General features: G+C 39.6%; 2 protein-coding genes across 4 annotated transcripts in view; one reads left to right on the forward strand and one right to left on the reverse strand.

The window, feature by feature from the left end:
• ramp1 (receptor activity modifying protein 1) overlaps window positions 1-15,414 on the reverse strand; it is a 135,772-nt gene extending 120,358 nt beyond the window's left edge. Inside the window, exon 1 of the mRNA XM_034110071.2 lies at window positions 14,826-15,414. Within this exon, the coding sequence (XP_033965962.1) occupies window positions 14,826-14,880 (55 nt within the window). The 5' untranslated portion in view covers window positions 14,881-15,414. The remainder of the gene's footprint in view (window positions 1-14,825) is intronic.
• Window positions 15,415-17,430: 2,016 nt separating this feature from the next.
• Window positions 17,431-21,119, forward strand: part of map3k19 (mitogen-activated protein kinase kinase kinase 19) — a 28,946-nt gene continuing 25,257 nt past the window's right edge. Inside the window, exons 1-2 of one of the 3 annotated variants that reach the window (XM_034110067.1) lie at window positions 17,431-17,610; window positions 18,252-18,502. In XM_034110067.1, the coding sequence (XP_033965958.1) occupies window positions 18,323-18,502 (180 nt within the window). In that variant the 5' untranslated portion in view covers window positions 17,431-17,610; window positions 18,252-18,322. The remainder of the gene's footprint in view (window positions 17,611-18,251; window positions 18,503-21,119) is intronic. The other 2 variants (XM_034110068.1, XM_034110069.1) reach the window with 2 other exon arrangements.

Below are 21,119 nucleotides of genomic sequence, written 5' to 3' on the forward strand. Positions count from 1 at the left end.
CATCTGGTGCTAGCTGCGCTAACGGACATAAGAAGAAGATGTTTCTCCTCTGCGAGATGGAGTTCATGACTTTATGAGCTGTTCATGAGCACTCATGAAACATTCATGAACAACTCATTATATGTTCACTTGTCATGTTCATGAACCAACATTCTTAAAATGCTCATGAACCATTTTAAAGAGCAGTTCATGACATTTTTATGAACATTGTTCATTCATATAAAGTTCCTGTTTTGCTCATGACAGACTTTTATGAGCAATTTATGAACTGTTCATGATCCAGCCAATCACAACATTATAATTAAAACCCCAAAAAGTTTTCATGAGTATTTCATGAACTTTTCATGACTATGAGCATTTCATGAATTTTGGATGATTGTGGCAAGTTCAGAATATTTTGGAATATTCATGAGAATTTTATGAACTTTTGATGATCAGTGAGTGTGATGTTTTTAAAGACCTCTTGAATATTCATCTACTATTTGAACATTTCTTTCTTTTTTTAAACTTTTAATCTTAAAACAAAACAATAGTGAATTTGAAACTGAACATTATCTGTATTTATTTTGGTGACATTCATATCATTTTATGGTTTATCTATACTGTTTGAGAAGCAGTATGAGTAAGTAGCGCCAAGGTGGAACCTTTGGCAGGTGAGCGGTGACATCTGGGTTATTTTAGGGGGGACACTTCCGCCCCCTCCTCAGAAGCAATCCAGACGATCAACCGGATCCTGTGTATAATTATTGCTGCTCCACTTTTCTGTTTTCTACAGGTCAGTACATAATGAAAATGATCGATGTTAACTTGTGTGAATTAGATATGATGTTGGAGATGTTTAGGAGAGTGTGTCAGAAGGTTTTGAGCATGTTTGACATAGTAACGGTATTTTAAAAATACTAAACTGTCGGCAACAATAGATGCCATTTTCGCGGGCTTCAGCCGCACCTGGGTAAATGTGACCTGAGCGAAGGCTCGCAGGCAGGTTAGCTGCTGCGCACGGGTAATATGTTTTGTTTACCTGAGTGCAGTCTTGCAGGCACATTGCCTTGTTTATTAACATTGACAGTGTATTTTTGTGATCTCCATAATATGTTATATTTGGTAAAGATAGATATATTGATAGAAAGTATTATTTGATAGCGTTATGTGTTTATAGATAACAACCTGTCCTTCACTGCAAACATAGCTGCTACAACCCGCTGCTGCAGATACACGCTTTACAACATCAGGAGGATGCGTCCCCAGCTGACCCAGAAAGCGACGCAGGTTCTGGTCCAGGCTCTCATCATCTCACGCCTAAACTACTGCAACTCCCTCCTGGCTGGTCTACCTGCATGTGCCATCCGACCTCTGCAGCTCATCCAGAATGCAGGGGCTCGTCTGGTCTTCAACCTTCCTAAATGTTCCCACACCACGCCGCTCCTCCGCTCCCTCCACTGGCTTCCGGTAACTGCTAGAATCCACTTCAAGACACTGGTGCTTGCGTACCATGCTGCGAATGGATCTGGCCCTTCCTACATCCAGGACATGGTTAAACCGTACACCCCAGCACGTGCACTCCGCTCTGCATCAGCCAAACGGCTCGCTGCACCCTCGCTGCGTAGGGGACCCAAGTTCCCATCAGCAGAAACACGTGGGTTTGCTATCCTGGCTCCAAAATGGTGGAATGAGCTCCCCATTGACATCAGGACAGCAGATAGCTTACACACCTTCCGGCGCAGACTGAAAACTCATCTCTTTCGACTCCACTTCGAGCAATAGAACTATTAACAAAGCACTTATGGACTGGCTTATCTAAAGCCAGTTGAGTAGCACTTGAAATGTTTTTGCTCTATGAAACCTGATGTACTTATATGATTCTGTTTTCTTCAAGTTTGTATTTTGTTGGTCGAACGCACTTATTGTAAGTCGCTTTGGATAAAAGCAGCTAAATGCAATGTAATGTAATAATTTATATTGACTATGTTGAATTTCTCCTTGAGATACAGTAATTGACTGACAGACAGATAACTTAAATGGAGAAATGTGATGTTTGTAAAGTTCAGCTATTTGAATGTAACTGTGTACTTTGAATTTTGAATAAGAAGCATTCCAGACGATCAACCGGATCCTGTGTATAATTATTGCTGCTGCACTTTTCTGTTTTCTACAGAAATCATTTATTGTTGCTGTGGTACCCAAGCTTTTGGGACCCGTAACAACATTTGTTGTGCAGCTGAGTGTCAAGAACTGCTTCAAATAGTAATAGGATTAATTGTAGTGCTCCACCTGTATACATGTATGTTTGTTTGTTTGTTTGTTTGTTTGTTTGTTTGTTAATTTGAGTAAAGTTCCATTGTGATTGACATAATTGTTGTTTTCTATGGTTGCCAATTGACCCACAGTCAATGGTTCATGAACAGTTCATGAACAGTTCATAGCCAGCCATTGAATTATATTCAGTGACTGGGTATGAACAGTTCTTGATATGTTCATGAACAATTCTTGAAAGGTTCTTGGTTGAAAACTGAATATCCCTACACACTCACTGAAAACTCCATTTCATGAATTGTTCATGAACCTGCCTAAAACCATATTCCATGAATTGTTCATGAACCATTCCAGCACAGGAGTTTCATGAGTAGTTCATGAACTGCCCTAGTGCCATTTAATGTTCATGTCACTTTCATGAACAGTTCATCAACTTTGTTATGAGCTGTTTATGAGTTGTTTATGAGCTGTTCATGAATATGGTTCACTGATATTTCATGAACTTTTCATGACAAGTTCATGAACAGTTCACTATCATCTCACTGGGGTTACAACAAGGGGAGGAGAGCTCTCCTGTCAGACAAAGGCTCAATGAGGTAAAAGACTCCGAGTGTTTAGATAATTAAATTTAGTCTAAGTTATCTCAGTGGGTCTCAAACGTTTTGATCACAATTTATGTAAACAAATATTTCCAAGGCACTCCTTCCTAATTATTGGGATAAACAGGTTTGATATAATTTCAATATATACTATAGGACAGTAAACCAAAAATATCGTTTAAAAACGTTGGGGGGGGGGTGGCGCCAGCTAATCTCGCCATGGGCATCACATTGGCTAGAACCAGCCTTGACTATACCTACGTTCAAGTCTGTGACATCATTTGGGCCCAAGAATACTTTTTCCCATAGGTGGGAGTAAGTCATACATGTGCAAGTCATGAGCAAGTCTCAAGTCTTAACCTACAAGTAAGTCCCAAGTCACTGTGGTGAGAGGCAAGCAAGTCAAGTCAAGTCATTGCTCAGGTCAAGTAAGTCACAAGTCAAGTCATAAGAAATTCTGATGAATAACCCCCGTTTCCGCAATAGGGGGATTAATCGGGCAGTTCGATGTGTGTAGAGGTGTGTGCAGTGCCGATTCAAGAGTCTGTGGGGGCCATAGGCAAACATTCCCTGGGGGCCCCTCGAACCAGCTTTTCATCACCACGCACAGCGATTTCATGAATTGAATGAGAGTCCGAGTTTGAAATATATCTAAAATAATGTATGCACTGCCATTTCCCAACATAAACATTACAGTCTGCAATGAAACGGTTGTCTCCTGTGTGTTCCACTTCCTACTTGGCGCTCCGGTAACTTTCTTGTGCGAACGAGATACAGTATCTTTTTTTTTCATTGCCCTTTAGGGGCTCCGTACAATACAAAAGCAAATGCAAATATTTAATTTTAAAAAGTAAAGTCCTTTCGAGTCATCTGTCTCAAGTCAAGACAAGTCTCAAGTCATGAAGTCAAAGTCAAGTCAAGTCTTTTATCAACGTTAGTCAAGCAAGTCTCAAGTCCAAAAATATGTGACTCGAGTCAAGTCATGTGACTCGAGTCCCCCACCTCTGCTTTTTCCCATTGACTTTCATTGGAAAAGAGAAGTCTGTTAATCAGCGTACAGTATATTTAAGCAATAGCTCACGACAGGCCGTGGTATATGCTCATTATATCACAGCTAAGGGGCGTGGTTCGGCCCGACACGAAGCGGAGCAGCCTGCCTCTGACGCTGTATCGAGATGGGTCTGGATGCAGACCGCAGCAAGGAGGCGGATCCTAAAGGGGGCGGATCCTATAGGGTTATGAACCCCGCCCCCCACGCATTCTAGGGATGTGAATGACTCTCAGCTTTACTGTGCCTTTTCTTTTTTTTCTGCATTAACTGCTGCCATCGTGTGTTCAGAAATGGTGTAGAAGCCTTAATGTTTCAAATTCAAAGCCCTATTTCAAAGCTCTATACCAAAAATGAGAGGATTTATTTAAACTAAACACGTGTTTACTTGAGAGTTCCTAGTCACGTCTGTTCTGTCTGTTAATAATAATAATTTATTTGTTGTTGAGAGGGTAATGGCATAGCTCGTTTTAATCATACTTATGTTCAGAGTTCGGTGTAACATAATATTACTTTTGTCGGTAACGGAGTAGTGTAACGCGCTACTTTTATAATTCAGTAATCACACTACAGTTACTAACATTGCCCCGACACGCGTTACTTCGTTACTTTCTAAAATCAGTCATAATAAAACCTCAACAAACACCTGCAAAGAACACATGCTAAGGTGAAGTTAACGCACAGCTATTTGTTGTTTGTTTATATCACGTAGTCTGTTCTTCTTCTCTGTTTTCCGATTGTTGCCTGTTTTGAATGATGAATACACACTACCGCCGCCTGCTGGTAAGGAGAGTTATTGCCACTCACGCATGCGCAGTTCGTACGTGCTCGGCTGAAGTCTTTGCGGTATCTGGTTCCAGTGCAACACATGGCCAACACGCAGGAGAACACGCCAACGCAACAGCGTGAGCAGAGATAGACTGCGCAAAATATACAGATAGCAGGAGACAGAGGACAGCCATGGTCAGATAGGAAAACATTCAGGATCTGGATCAGTCTTATGCAACATTTGAAACTTTAGCAGTCAACTCAAGTTGCTGCCCTTATCTTGTCTCTGTTCAAAGTGAAATTTACACAGAAATAGCCAAATATCATTCTGGGTCTTAACACACCCCATAGTGAAATATATAGCCTAGTGTAAACTTTATACTAATAATAGCAAAATTGTCCATCTACAAAACTTGGATGATATTCAAAGATGACCAACACAAGTTGCATAAGGTAGACAGTGTGTTTTTCTTTGAGTATGTCATGTTAAATATCAAAATTGTTCTTTTGGTTGATGAAGTCAGAGATAATTAAATCTGGGCACATATTTTGTGGTTGCTGAATTAGAACACCCAATAAAATGTTTATGTTTAATGAAGACTTTCCTCTTTGTATGTACTGTATATTTTCCTTTGTACAATGTATTTTATCTTTAGTATTTGATGTGTATTGTAATGTTTCAAAAATAATAAATACATTAATTAATTAATTAATCTTATCACCAGACACAACATGACCAAATGAATGATACACATCAGGACAGTAACTTCAACTTCAGTATTTTAGGTGTACAGAAACCTCTACTCATGTTGTTAAATGATATACAGCAATATCTTCCATAAAACGTAGTTGATTGATTTGAATAATAATTACTACCACTGCACAAACAGTAAAAAATGATATGCCTACAATTTATGAATTTGTCTTCTCTGTGGGTTGTATTATGCCTTAATGCACGGGCTGATCTGGGCTGAAGCCCAGGGGCCTACGGAGATCAGGGGCCTATCATGAGCCAATAAAAACGTTTTTTTTTAAAAAAATTATTAAAAAAAAAAAGTTTTTTATTTCGGATGTTTTTAAAAAACATTTAAATAAACAAAGTCTTGGCTTTCAGAATATGAAACTTTTATTTCCAAAATCACACGATAAATACATTTTTGAAGCTTGTAAAGGGAAGATGAGAGCTCTCACTCGCCACTCCTCCTCCCTCTGGCTGACATTGTGAATGTAAGGCGTATAGTAATCATAGATAACACGGCAGGGTCCGTTACAGTTTGTTTTCATCTGGTTTCAAATAAACAAAGTCTTGGCTTTCAGAATATTAAAATTGTTTCGGCAAATTCAGATGATAAATACAACGTTGAAGCTTCGGCATAATTACAAGCGGAGAACGGAGTAACTTGACGTCACAGCAGGCATAACAACAGCCTGTGTTTCTCGTGAGTGTTTTCCCCGGGAAACAAACACAATACACACAAATGCAAAAATACACAAACACACACACTCGTGAGCTTCCCCCAGACCAGTAATCCAAACGAAAATATCTTCCCTCCGTAGTATTTTGATCATTTGCTCCGCTAATCAATCAGATCGATGGAAGCCAGAGATTTTTCTCAAACATGATGACTCAGAAACAGTTAGTGGGCACCACTTAACAGCCAATCAGAATGAGAATATGTTTCACATGTGACTTATTCAAATTGCGAGTGATTGAGTGACAGATGAAGGTTGTTTAGGAGAAAAAATTTGAGAAGAAAACGTTTGAGAGTGGCGCTCGGGAAAGGAAATTGTTGAGGGAAAAGGAGTTTCGAGACAAGCAGCTATTACAAAAAATGCCGAAGCTTACAAGTTATTTTAAACCTGTAGGCCAGGATGAGGAAGAAGGACAGATGAGTTCTGTACCGAGCAGTAGCGGTGCCAGCCGCGGGGGCCTCGGAGCCAAGTAGGCCGTCTGGTTCTGATAGCGATGGAGTAGCGGGAGAGGAAAAAAAGACAGGAGGGACATTATCTGTTGCAGGAGATGGAGAGGACGACGAGGACTTGCTACGTAGAGGGGAGCCAACGGCAACCGGACAAATACATGAGGGAGGCCCGATAAGTCACTGATCTGGAGGAGAGGACCAGGCGCGCGTAGAGCAGAGTGGAGAAGTGCGATCACAGTGCCTGCAGAAGCTATAAATGACTTTCATTTGTTGTTTAAATAGGGGGCCCCAGGGCCTGATGGCAGGTTAAGGTGGGCCTGGTTGTATACTCTTCATTCTTTATGCAAATTAATTATAATTATTATTTTTCAAAGTTCGTTTATGATTCATTCAAAGCATTAAAATTATCCATCTATGTTTATTACATGGCTTAGTTGAATACTCGATTCTGATTGGTCAATTCAGAACACGTGACACGTTGTTAATACCGAACAGACAGACCGCTGTCAAGGACTTATTGACCGTTGTTAAGGACGCTCACATCTTCAGAAAGAAGTCCGGTCGATTTAACTGTATACAGTTGGGCCGAAAAGCAAACTGCATGCAGTTTGCTTTTGGAACTGGGACAAGAAAAACAGCGGAGAAGTAACGGGGCAGAAACCCTCCTTTTTACGCAGCGGTCCAGACATAGACATCAAACGGCGACACATATTCACTTGCCAGTTACTTTGTCATTAGGGCAGGGATATCTAGATACTTTCCAAGGTTTGACATCATGAATTGTGCTACTTTTAAAGCAAGGAGCGATGTTTTCAAATCTGTAATCAAAAATCTCCTCAAAAACGCAAGCAGGTCCTACCGTTGGCTTTTCAAACTGACAAGAGACGCTCTAACTGTTTTTCAAATGTAACAGTTTGAAAAGCAAGCAAACTGTCTGATTGTCTTTAGTTTTCCGCTGTCGTGTGATAGCAACATGGAGGATTTTAACATTCATTTTAATATATTTGGAGAGCACAGTAATTTGGAGTAATAGTTAGTGGCTGATGAGTCCCCAGTGAAGAAAAGAAAAAGACAAGAGGGACAAGAAAACAGCGGAGAAGTAACGGGCAGAAACCCTCCTTTTTACGCAGCGGTCCAGACATATACATCAAATGGCAAAACATACAGTGTGCAGTTACTTTGGCATCAGGGCAGGGATATCGAGATACTTTCCAAGGTTTGACATCATGAATTGTGCTACTTTTAAAGCAAGCAGCGATGTTTTCAAATCTGTAATCAGAAAGCTCCTCAAAAACGCTATCGAAGCAGTTCCTGCCGTTGCTACGTTAGTTCAAACAGTAACATCGGACTATTTTTCTTCGCGGATGCATGTCAATTTAAATCAATACATACAACTATTTTTTTTAAATCAATAAAATCATTTTCTAAATCCATAAAAGCATTTCAATTAATATTGGGAGTCATAACGTTACTTTGTTGAGAATGTGGCCATGTAATAAGCGGGATAATGTGCAGCGACTTGGTCATTATGGGGAAAAGAACACCTTCATGCCGATCTAGATCCCTCCGCTTCGCGTCGGGCTCCTGATCAGCCTGTCGGTGTTCTTTTCCCCATAATGACCGCGTCGCAGCACATTATCCCTTACTTACAGCTCTTTGCACTGCCCCCTAGTGGCCCAAAGTCAAATAACATTTGAAAAGTGACAGCCTCTTTAAACCAAAACTTCCCTTTTATATTTCCCTGTGCAGTTTGTTGTTGATTAGGTCAACCAATACGCTTACACATGATTGCCAGGACAAATATACCCACTTTAATTTGGCTATTAAGTCTTGTAAAAGCTTCTAAACTAGGTTCACTTCAAAGTATGATTACAATAGGCAGTAACTATTGATGCACATAATGCATGTACATCGATAGTATTTAATTAGACACAATTTAAAGAATCTGAAACCATGCTTTAAATCAGCTGGATTTCTATAAGCTTAGAAAGAAGCCATCCAACCAAAATTCATCAATTTGAGCTAACCTTTTAATAGCTTTTTTCATTTTGGATGAAAAATTGATTCAAATAATGCCCCAGACTTATTAACACTAGAACCGCCAATGGGTAAAAAATGTTGATTGTATTTTTTTCAATAAAATATTCATGTCTCCCAGTCTGTGACTTTTCCTGAAAGTGTGTTATGTAGCACCCTCTGTTGTTAAAAATTGTCAATATGAAGTCAGATTGAAAAAATGGCCCAAAAAATTGCCATTTATAGCCATCAGCGCCAGCGGGTAATATTTACCTTATAGGAAATGCAGTTATTTTCGCGCTATTGATCTTGCGCAAAACATAAACATGACGTGTTGCTATAGCAACGCCTGTTGTTTACTGTGGTTCCTTATAGATAGAGAGATAGATAGATATATATATATATATATATATATATATATATATATATAGAGAGAGAGAGAGAGAGAGAGAGAGAGAGAGAGAGATAGACACTTTTAGCATTATATATCATATGAAAGCTGAGAGTCCACAGATTCTATTGGTATACGTTTCATCACTGTGCAATCAAAACCCACTCTGAACCCCGTGTTCTAGTATGATAAATAAAAGAACATTGTACCTTGAAAATCAATGCATTCTAATAGCGGGTACATTTTACCCGTTGGCGGTTTTAGGTATACAGCGACCCCTGGCGGTTCTAGTGTTAAAGGTAACGGGCCACCAATTCTTGCTATTCAGAGACCTGCCAGACATTGTTCAAGGAAACACTCAAATTTTTCAGATTGCATTGCGTCAAACATTTAGATTGCTTTTAGGATATTCGGTCATCCAAGTCACACTGTCAGAATTGCCAGATGTTTTCCCCAGAGGCATTCCTAAAAGTATTTATCTTTTGTCATTTTACTACCGTTCAGTGAGTCGCTTGTGTTTCTGAAATATTTCAAACAGATTCAAATTGAATCCTGAGCTGTTGGATGAAAGACGGTCATGTCAGGGAAAGAGGATTAAAGTGTCTCTCATCCATTCCCATCTCTGGGAAAGAGTGAAGACACCTTTCCCTTCATCCGTTCTGCACTCTTTACTTGGCCCAAAACATTACTAGAGGATATTAAAAGTCGCTTTGCTTTTTCAGGTGGTGAAACAGTAATGAGGCAACCTGGTGCTGCTGTGATGAGTCATAACTCTATCTCGGAGTACAGAACACCTACATGGAGCCTTTGTAACAGGAAACAAAGGGCAAAGAGTAGAGGAAGTATGTCTGAACAACTTTGCTGGCGAACGTCACGGCGTACGTGCACACACTCAAGTTCGGTGTATAGCCATTGCGTATTTGAAATGTGTGTCAAGACAGATGTAAATAAAACGAACACAATTGAGGCAACTGAGAACTTTTCTAGGACAATTTAAGGTTGGGTAAGGAAAGGAGATTTGTATTACAGTTCAGTGGTGAAGCATTTAGTGGTTAGTTCAATAAGCTGGGACCAAGTCAAATAAGTGAGTTCATAAGTCTAATATTACATGTGCTGTGGTTTTTATGTGTGTATTTTACAGAGAAAGAGTCCAAATGAGACAATGACTCCTCACTGGGATGTTCCTGCATTACATGGCTTTATCAGCTGAATGGTCTTATCATACATTTTGAATAAATGGCAATGCATTATGGAGGACATTGAATTATTGAAACAATGAAAGAAATCCATGTCTAGCACTCATTACATCGTGTTCATATGGCAATACAGTGTACTTCACTTTGCTGATTTCAGTTCCTTTAACCCTAACCCTAGATCCCCAGACACCTCAGTATGTCCAAGAGTCCTTAGGAAACATACTTTACATAAATGACTCCCGATAGTGTACTAAACAGTGTGAATGTTAATTCTTCTGAGCATGTTCACCAAGTGTGAATGGGTGAAAGTTCTGTCGTATAGCGATTTGAGTCATTGCAAAGTCTAGAAAACTGTACATGTAGTTGAAGTACAATTTATAAAAGATATATGTAATTTGTTCATATTATGTTTGTAAGCTGAGTGGTTACTTTACGCTTCATACTAGAGGTCACTTACAGTATGCACACGACCACAATTTTCAGCGAGGTGCAAGCTGTTATGTTCCCCTCAGTACCAAACTAGGCCCACGCAAACCCTGTTTATGAGGTTGATAGCTCTGCTTGCAACATAGTTATCAAATCAGGAATATTACTGTGGCTTTTCAGTCTTTTAGAAAGAGGAAGAAACAAAATGAAATCAAACTGACAGCAGTGCTCTTAGTCACCAGTGAGGGGAGCTCCACTGCTAAAAGCTGCTGAATCAGTCGTTGATTACAGTATGAATCATCAGTGGGATATGCTGCATTGAATCTCACCTTTGTACTTCCCACTTTTTCAGCCAGGCAAACACGTGTAAGTTGAGTCATGAATGCACAACTGTTTATTTTTATGTAACTAATTGTAATTTGAAAAAGAGACATGTTCCAATAGCATGAGCTAAAAAAGATGCAGTGGTAAACGAAAGTGTAATGGTAACACGTCTGCACCACAGCTGTTGCTAATTAACTCGAATTCCTTTAGTTGGCCTGAGTACAAAATGAATATCTTTGCCAATCTCTGGTTTATATTCTCTCATATTGTCACTTATTTTTATGCTCTTTCAAAGATTGTTTCCTTGTCAGAGATGCAGCACGTAATTTTGCTGAATGGTGAGTCCATTCAGCAAAATGAAATGCTGCATCTACATCTACATAAGCATCTTTATACTGTATATACTTACTGGTCACGTCACATTATTTTCAAACAAGTAGCTAGTAGCTGTCTATAAGGGAAGAAACATGTAACGCCACTTCTGAGTGTTGTGATTATGTATGAAGAATATTGAACATTTTGAAATAAAGGCTAAATAGGTAATTATTCTACTGTTTAAAATATGACAAATGGCATGCACTGCATTTATAAAGAGCCTCTCTAGTCTTTGCGACCCCTTTAAGTGCATTATACACAAATCAGAATTGACCCATTGGAGGATGTGGCTCACTGATGCGATGACCTTCAGATCAGGTGAGAGCAGGTTCGAGTCCCACTGCAGTCAGCATGTCGTTGTGTCGCTGATTGCTCACAGCACTGTATGTAAGTCTGCGGCCACACGAGGACGAAAACGGTCGTTTGCGTTACTGTTTAGTGTCATATAGACCGTTCGGTCACACGAGGACGACCGAATACGGCACTAAACGACTGAGGAAACGATAACGGGTCCCAAGGTGGATAGAACGGCATACGCAGCGCTCTGGGGGGTCAAACGGCTCCGTGTGTACGCCCTATACGATCATTTTCTGATAATGATGAGGCAATAGCCCCGCCTCTCCCCACCTCTGCTGCTCACCCCCGCGTCAAAGTAAACTGCACACTGAATTCAGATTATTTATCTTTCTCTCGATATGGACCTAAACTCGAGTGAAGTCTAATCTGACAGGACGGAGACACGCAGCTCTGCCCACCTGCAGCTCCTCCCGCTGCAGCAAAACACACACTTCAAGTCAGATCATCACCCTTAGCTATTTTAATTACCTCTCAAACTCCCTAAACTAGTTATAAATATGTTTATTTTTACTGTCGGCCGGGTCACTGATTACTGGATGAGCTGCTGCATGAGACAGACACTGGCGCTGTCCGAAGAGAGGGAGGAAAAAAAGAGGCTCCGTGTATTTTATTATTATATTATATAGAGTCGTTATTCATTTGTTTTAAAGCTCAATAAATAACAAAGAAGACCTTTGACCGGCACTTTTATAATTTTGTCCGGAAGATTTAAACTTTAATACACGCTGACTGGCGAAAAACTCTGCCCGGTTCCCTCGGCCCCCACCGCGGAGAATAAACAGAAGGGCAACCATGACAACCATGCTTCTTCGCTGCTTTTGTGGAGGAAGTTACAGCGCCACGTAGAGGCTCCTGCATATGTACTGCAGCTTCTCCAGCGGTTGGAGCTAAACGGAGCGGTCTCGTGTGGACAGACACTATCCGGATAACTATTGCGTGTGGACGGAAGCTTTTTTGCGATTGTGTTTGCGTTAATCCTATGCGTTTAGCCGTTTTCGTCCTCGTGTGGCCGCAGCCAAGTCGCTTTGGATAAGTGACATGTAATGTATGTAAATGTAATGACACACATTCATACAGAGGCTGCTACACGAAATACCACCTGCTCAGGGAGACTAACATCCACACACGGTTGGCCATGCCATTGGGAGACATTTAGGCAAAAGACACTTTGACATTTTGACTGCATGAGCTGGGGATCAAACCACTGGTCTTTCAATTGGTGGGAAATCACTCAAACTGAGCCAGAGCCGCCCTTCACTATAATTTGAAAAAAAACATTGGAAGATCCTAACCACCCGAATCATAACCAGATAATTTGTCTTGTTCAAATACATTGGTAATGATGCTTCATAAAAGGCAAACATTTTTTAGACATTTGATGCCTTTATGAGACACATGAAAGTAGAGAGAATACAGGAATAGTGGATAATAGGAGTAGATGTGCAGCAAAGGTCCCTGACCAGATGTTCAGCCTGCACTTTGTTGTTTGGTCGCACAAAAACGTGAATATTCTACTCAATATGTTGTGTAGAAGAAGGAAAGAAGAAGTATTTCTTGAATAACACTTCACAATCCAACTGGTCTGGGTTGACAACTGCCTACACATGGATGTATTCATTTATTATTTTTGTTGTATCTAGATTGAATGGCAGAATCAGCCGCCATACATGAATATTTAGATTTTTCTCAAAACCCCTCCAGCAGAGTGCCCTATATCTCAGCTATGAATGAAGTCATCGGATTAAGTGTCTTAAAAGTGAGCATGATTGCAATGACCTGATAATGTTGCATGATTGCACAAATGTAGAGAAAATGCTATAAGAAACTCCTGCCACTCCAAGGAGAGAGTCTTACATTTAGAGGAGCCTACACACCTAGCGATGAGACTAACATGGGGCTGAACAGCAGAGCATATTTTAAACAGCAAAAACAGGAGGTGCTGTAATGTATCTTCCTGTCACTTGTTTTGTACATTAAATATAGAACTCAAAGGGAAAAAAAACTGTAAGGTAGGCATGACGTGATTTCTAAACCAGATTTTCAGGTTTTTCAAATAAAGTGAACTAAATCATAAACTGTATTCCAGAGAAATAACTGAACAGGTTTGTTTGCACACAATTCCCACCTGTTATTAAAAAACATTATAATGAAATAGTTGACTTGTAAGGTTAGTGCATGGGTGTCGTGGTATTTCAGTTTCTGAGAAATAATAAATTCATTGTTTGCAAATTAGATGGTCTATCTATCTTTACCATCTGAAAAGAACAGCAGCTATGGAAAAAAACCGATACACCTTGAAAAATAAACAATCACATGTATTCTAAAAAGTAATCTCCTTATTTGCAGTTTTGCAAATCCCATTCAAATATTGGGTTGTATAGATTACACGACTATAGTCACGAAAAAGATTTATAGATTTGTTCCTAACTACTGCTCTGAACATATGTTGAACTGCTCAAGTTTTGACAACAAAATGTAAGTTTACACTTCACCTCGCATGGTGGCAGATACTATAATACACTAATTCATTTGACAGTATATCATAACAAACTCACAGATTAGGTCACTAACGAGAGTGAGACAATGACATAAAGGACAAAGACAATTATCCTGCTAAAAGTCATCAAGTTAACACTATAATATTAAATGTCACCTAATATGTTTGCTTTCAACTAACCTTATACCATTATGTGTAATTATTTGACATTGATTAAAGTCAATTTTCAATTCAGTTCAATTGTATTAGTGCAAAAATGCAAAGTCCAGCGCAGCATCTAACTTGTCAATGTCATTCATAAACCAGCCAAAATGCACACATCATTTTGTATTGATGTATGGTCTATGTAAATAATAGTACAGTAAATCGTTCACACATATTTTAACCTCAATAGACACAAGATAAATCATCCTAATTCTTCAGTTTTCACTTTTTTGTATAAGGGAAAATAATTCGTTTGATATGTCCCAACCAGAAGTTATAATTTAGGCTATAACCAGCTTTTTTTCTCTTTATCACACACATGGGAGTAATAATATATATAAAATAATATGACGTTTCATTTACCGTTTTCAAAATACTCAAAGACACTTTACAAAAGTCACACAAAGAACAGTCAATTGCTTGAGAGAAATTAAGAGTGTTGGACTCACCAACAATGAACCACAGGAGCGCGTGCGTTGCTGCTGCCCCGCTCTGCGATCCCATCCTGCTGCTCTCACAAAGGTCCACTTACTGAAGTTTAGGAAGGAAGTGAAGAGGAGCACAACTGACAGGAGCTAATTCAGTAATGGATGACATCATGTGAAGAAATCCATGTAATGCAGCCGCGCGGTTAAGGATCCTTTAGCTGCTGTATCACCTTGCGCAAACTGCCCGCGGGGGAGGTGTGGAACCAAGACTCGTCCTAACTCCCCGGAGTCTTCCTGTCACAAACCCGCTGTCATCCACACGTTAAACATACTGACCGAAAGTTGTGGCTATCTCAACCACAATGAGTCTTTAGGATTTGGTGGAAATCCGGAGTGCGCTTTTGGAGTGTGCACGGTGCGTAACGGGACGCACCAGCCTGGGAGCGGACAGGCTGAGTGTGTGTGTGTGTGTGTGTGTGTGTGTGTGTGTGTGTGTGTGTGTGTGTGTGTGTGTGTGTGTGTGTGTGTGTGTGTGTGTGTGTGTGTGTGTGTGTGTGTGTGTGTGTGTGAGGGTCCACTGCTTCTCTCTGCGAGAACACCGCTGTTGGTGAGCGGCGGGGACACGGGACAGATTCCAGACAAGGCAATTACACGCGCGGTGAGGGGGAGGCGAGGGGAAGCGAGGGGAGGGGAGGAGGAGGCTCCGGACTCCTAATGGTACTTTTCCATTGGTTCATCTGAGACAGCGGCCAAAACAGCCCTACAAAAAACACTTAATGACTTGATAAACAAAATAAACACACAAAAGTGCTGGAATATAACCTTAACTAAATATATCTTTTGGAATTATTGTGACAGCAAAGTATAATACCAGTACATCACTTTTAAAGTGAAAATAACCCCATCAACTTCCATTTGAAGGCACTAGAATCTTATGACTGAGATAAGAAAAATAAACGTCACACAATTCCAAAAATACTATCCAGGAAACATCATATCATGAATCTTCTTATTATTGAACATAAAGAGGTCAATATGCATCATATGTGATATTGGAAGAATAAAAAGGTATTGCAATATACTGTGTGTTGAAGTGTAATACACGTGGATACAGCAGTGTGTGTGTGTGTGTGTGTGTGTGTGTGTGTGTGTGTGTGTGTGTGTGTGTGTGTGTGTGTGTGTGTGTGTGTGTGTGTGTGTGTGTGTGTGTGTGTGTGTGTGTGTGTGTGTGTGTGTGTGTGTGTGTGTGTGTGGCTACAGGATTATATACAGAATTGTGAAACGCTGCCATCTAGTGGTCACCCGGAGCGTTACAACAAGCTAGTTTACATGGAAGGCATTCGGTAGTCGAAAACTGATAATTAATTAGTGTGATATAACTGTCAAATTTGTAAATGGAGCTGCTTTGATGCAGACAAAAATCATGGTTGAACTGACAACATGTATCGTATCGTATTGTAAAGGAAAAGGTGCACAATTATATCAAACAATATGCATTATTACTCCTAAGGTGATTACAAAGGCAAACTTAAATGTGTTTCACCTATGATTATGAACTGTGCAGCATGGTAGCACTGTGGCATTACTCTACATCATGGGGTTTTTCTAAATGTATCAGACTCATATCTTTCACCTCACAGAGGTCAGTCGAGCAATATATTTGTCAGCAAGTGCAAGTGTAGAGATATTCTTCCTGTTTATGAGGAGCTGTTCCATATCCTCATAAAGAGACCATCTTGAAGTAAGTATTATATTACTGGAAGGTACGAAATCATGTTTTGATCATTTTTATTACAATTTTTTTGAAAAGGCAATGCAGCATATAACAACGCCTTATATTGCGATATAACATGCTTTCAGTCTAGAGCCCTGGTTTCAAAATTGTCATTGTTACTATTTTCACCAGGTTGAGTGATGTTCTGAAGTTTATCCCATGGGGAGAATTCATGATATTATAACTGCGGCATTGTATTTTTTAAAGCAATGCATCAAAGTACAAGTTGCTAATCAGTGACATATCCCGGACTGTGTAAAAAATACCCTTAGCATTAAGTATGTTATACATTTCTGTCATTTGATTTCATCACACAGTGGCACAAAGTGGCATTTACAGGGTTAAAATGATTTTAAAATGAATTATACTTGTTATTTAGGATCAGAAATAAATTTGATTAAAAGATTTAACTCGGTGGAAGTTCAAAAATAATGTTCATATTTGTATTCGATGAGACATTATTTATGTATTTGTCCGCATTCTTTTCCTGAAAAGGGCACCAAAGCAACCATTTTAAAGGGTAACATGATTCCTCATATAATCGAGCTCCATTAAATCAGTTTGCGCACATATCTGAAAATTAGTATACAAAAGTAATTTGTTTCTTAAGAATTTAAAGTTTTCAAAAGTTCTAAACTGTTAACAAGTGCAAATAGGAGCACAGGTGAGCAAGGAATATCAAGTCATGCTCCTCCAAGTTTACACAGCAATTTACTAAATGATTCTCTAAAAAAAGCTGCTATAACTTGATATTCCACTCGGTCTTATTGTGTCAGGCTACAAGCAGCCAGCTGGCTTTTAAACCCGCCTGTCTGCCTGACCATCTCCAAGGCAACCAAGTGTAAACGTAGAGTAGGAGGTGTGCAGGGGGAGAGAAGAAGGGAGAGCAGACACTGGAGCAGAGGGTCTGTTCTAAAGGATCAAAGGTTTATGCGTCAAATGTCCACGGAGGGTCGGACAAGAAATATGGCTGCAGTATCTCATCAATGGATATAAAGAAAAGGGCTAAAAGCATAACATGACATCACCACAGTGAGTAAAGAACAGTTCATTTCAAAATGATATAGCAATGTTGTTAGTTGTTGTTAGTTGTTAGTCTTATCAAAGCTGATGAAAAATATGAAATGCCTTCCAAGTTCCTGAAAATCTGCGAATATTTTACTGAGTGTATTGCTTTTACATACAAAATATGTCAGCCATCTTTGACTGTCGCTCTGTTAGTGTTGTCAAACATTAAACCAGTACACACACACACACACACACACACACACACACACACACACACACACACACACACACACACACACACACACACACACACACACACACACACACACACACACACACACACACACACACACACACACACACACACACACACACACACACACACACACACACACACACACACACACACTCTTTAAAAGAGTATGTATATTATGGCGATTCACCACCAGCAGCACAATAAAAGTGAGGGAATAATTCCGATCACGCCCACTGTGCTACCTCCACTGGGACTCTTGGATCAGTAGAGACTTGCATCTAGGCGCTAATATCACACACATACATACACTGGGCTGAAAGAAACCCTTCCCATAAATCGGTGCTGCATGTGCAATTACTTACTTCCTGACTCTTTTGTCTTCTCATTTGTCTTTTTCCATAACAACAAGAAAAAGGTCAAGTTGTGTCTGACCTCTGTCTGGCTGTGCTACACACAGATCTGACTGATAATCTGTGAACTATGCAGGAAAGCGAGAAGATAAACAGCTTCAAGAAGATTCTGCGAAAAGAGCAGGAAGAGGAAATTGAAGAGGTCCCAGTAATGAGCCATGAGGAAGAGGAGGAACTGGGGGTCTCCGACACTGAAGATGAGGAAGAACAAGGAACATTTCCACTTATCTGTCGTATAGGAATAACTCAGGTAAGCAATGTAAAAGTGTGTATGTGAGATTTTATTGTTGTGTAATCATGTTTTACCTTCGGTCACCTAGCTGTGGTAGCAGATCTGATGTCAGTCCATTGTTGCATGGAAAATTACAAGTTCATCATACAGGTTGTGTTTTTCCTATCAATAACAACAACATGTGTTCATGTGCTTGCAACTCCTCTGCTCCCTCTCAGGGGGGGCATGTTCAAAACAAGCACATGACTTAATGTATACTGGTAACCCAGGGGAGACACTCTCCTCTGTGATCCCCTGTGACATGAGATGAGTCACACTGAATTAAAGATTAATTATTGAGAATTTAGCCATTTAAGACTATTCTTTTTTTTTATCAATTAAGATCAAATCCATGGTTTTAAACATCCAAAACACAATTACTACATTTCGTCTATTTTAGTTTGTAGATTTCTCTTTAATTAATCAAATCAAGTTTTAATTATATAGCACATTTATAAGCGATTTTTGGTCGAGCCAAAGTGCTGTACATATAATAAAATTAGCCTACAGTAGAGACACTTTACAGCAAATACAACAGCACAGATTGTTCAGAATATCAGTATGACAATACGACACCCTCTGTCCTTAGACCCTCACATCGTACAAGGAAAAACTTCCAGAGAAAACCCACAGTTTAAGGGGGAAAAATGGGAGAAACCTCAGGGAGAGCAACAGAGGAGGGATCCCTCTCCCAGGACGGACAGACGTGCAATAGATGCCGTGTGTAAATCGAAGAGATAATACATTTTACATCATATAGACCGAATGTTAGGAAATGCATGTGTCTGTAATAAGAAGATGAATCTACGAAGATGTCAACTACAATCCTGTGGGAGCCTTCAGGGAGGCAGCCAGACGAGACCCAGGCAGGACCGCCTTATAGTGAAAACCACCCTTAAATGATGGGATGGTAGACTAAAAGCTTTAGGAATCCAAACTATAAAATATAATAAGTACCCTGTATCAAGATGGATGCAAAACAAGTGAAATATGACCTTTTTAGAGAGGTTTAGAAGAAAAAAACACCTCTGGCGTCATTTGGGTGTATTTGCCATATCTCTGGGACCCGTCGGTCTATTTTGATGATTGACATCTCTTTTGAACCGTTGGAGCCAAGAGAATCGAGGGGAAGTTCCTAAAATCCATCTAAACATTACTATTGGTGAATGAGAGTGATGGGTTACAGCTCTCATACACTCTATATCAGCGGTTCCCAACCTGTGGGCCGCCAAGTAATTGTTATTATTTTATTATTAATTCTTTTCTTTTTTTTTTTTTTTGTACAGGCGAAAGACACAAACATGGACATACCAATAACACATAGGAGATTACATTCCCATCTCAAAAAAACAAAAACAGAAGAAATAAAGACAGTCAGTAGGATCACTTCAACAATGTCACAAACAAAAATAGGATGACAACCAAAACACACCAAAACCACAACAAGCATATTTATTGTTCCTTTAATCCACTCTTCGTTAGAGCTAATTATTTCCCATTTCATGGCGTGTTGAGTCACCACATGATTTTTTGTGGCAATCAATTTTTCCAAAATAAATTGTAATTTTAAGCTACTCTTCTAACACCTTAAATTAAGATTACTCCTTGATTGACTTTTAAAAATATGTATTTTAGCCAGAAGAATAGTTCAATTTATTAACTGTGTGCGGTCTTCATCTAAAAGCCCAAATAAAATAGTAAAGGGTGTACATGTAAATTCAATATTTGCCGCCAAATAATTTGCATAACATTATGATGTGTCTGGAAACATTTTCATTATTAAGATTTGTTTTTATTTTAACCTCTTTTCCTTTCTCTTTCTCGATCCTCCTTAGCAACGGTCATTCAGTCCTTGACAGCGGTCTGTACTACTGGATTTACAATGTTTCACATGATCTGAATTGACCAATCAGAACTGTATTTAGCCTCCGTATTGTTTATGGTTGAATGTGGGCTGCGAAAAAATGTTGATTCTTAAGTGCACCCAGTTGAAAAAGGTTGGGAACCACTGCTCTATATGAAAACTCAGTTTTTGCCATAAATATGATGATGGATTATCAGTAAACATTTCAAAGTGACACAGAGACATTGGATTAACCTTCAGCAGCGTTTATATGCGTTGTAATGCCCTTGAACACAACTTTTGATCAGAAAACAGCAACGGTAAGACGTATTTGCCGTTTTGGCTCCGTAAAGTGAAGTTGCGTGTTGTCTTTGCTGGCTTTTGCTGCCGCGAGTTTTGTCGCACAGTGATTATACTTATACCATTGGAATATGTGGAATCTCACCTTTCATATGATATCTAGTGTGTGCAGATCCGATGAAGTATAACATATTTCTACCGTGAGTTATGTGTTAAGTGTGTTAGCACTCTTTCGCTTAGTGCTAAATCAGAGGCTCGGCGTTAGACTTGTGTTTTATTTCGGTAAAAATGGTTTATATTGTCAGGTAGCTGAGTTTCTTCCCGTTAAGTGGGTATGACACATTCATAGTTTGTTAAATGTTAAGAAGCCCTCAGACGCTGTTTCTTGCAAGATGTTGCGGGAGCCCCCTCCCCCAGGCTTAACAGGTTAAGGTCTACTCATTGTGGGTGTGT

The sequence above is a fragment of the Pseudochaenichthys georgianus genome, chromosome 21, assembly GCF_902827115.2.
Source record: "Pseudochaenichthys georgianus chromosome 21, fPseGeo1.2, whole genome shotgun sequence".
Lineage (NCBI taxonomy): Eukaryota > Metazoa > Chordata > Actinopteri > Perciformes > Channichthyidae > Pseudochaenichthys > Pseudochaenichthys georgianus.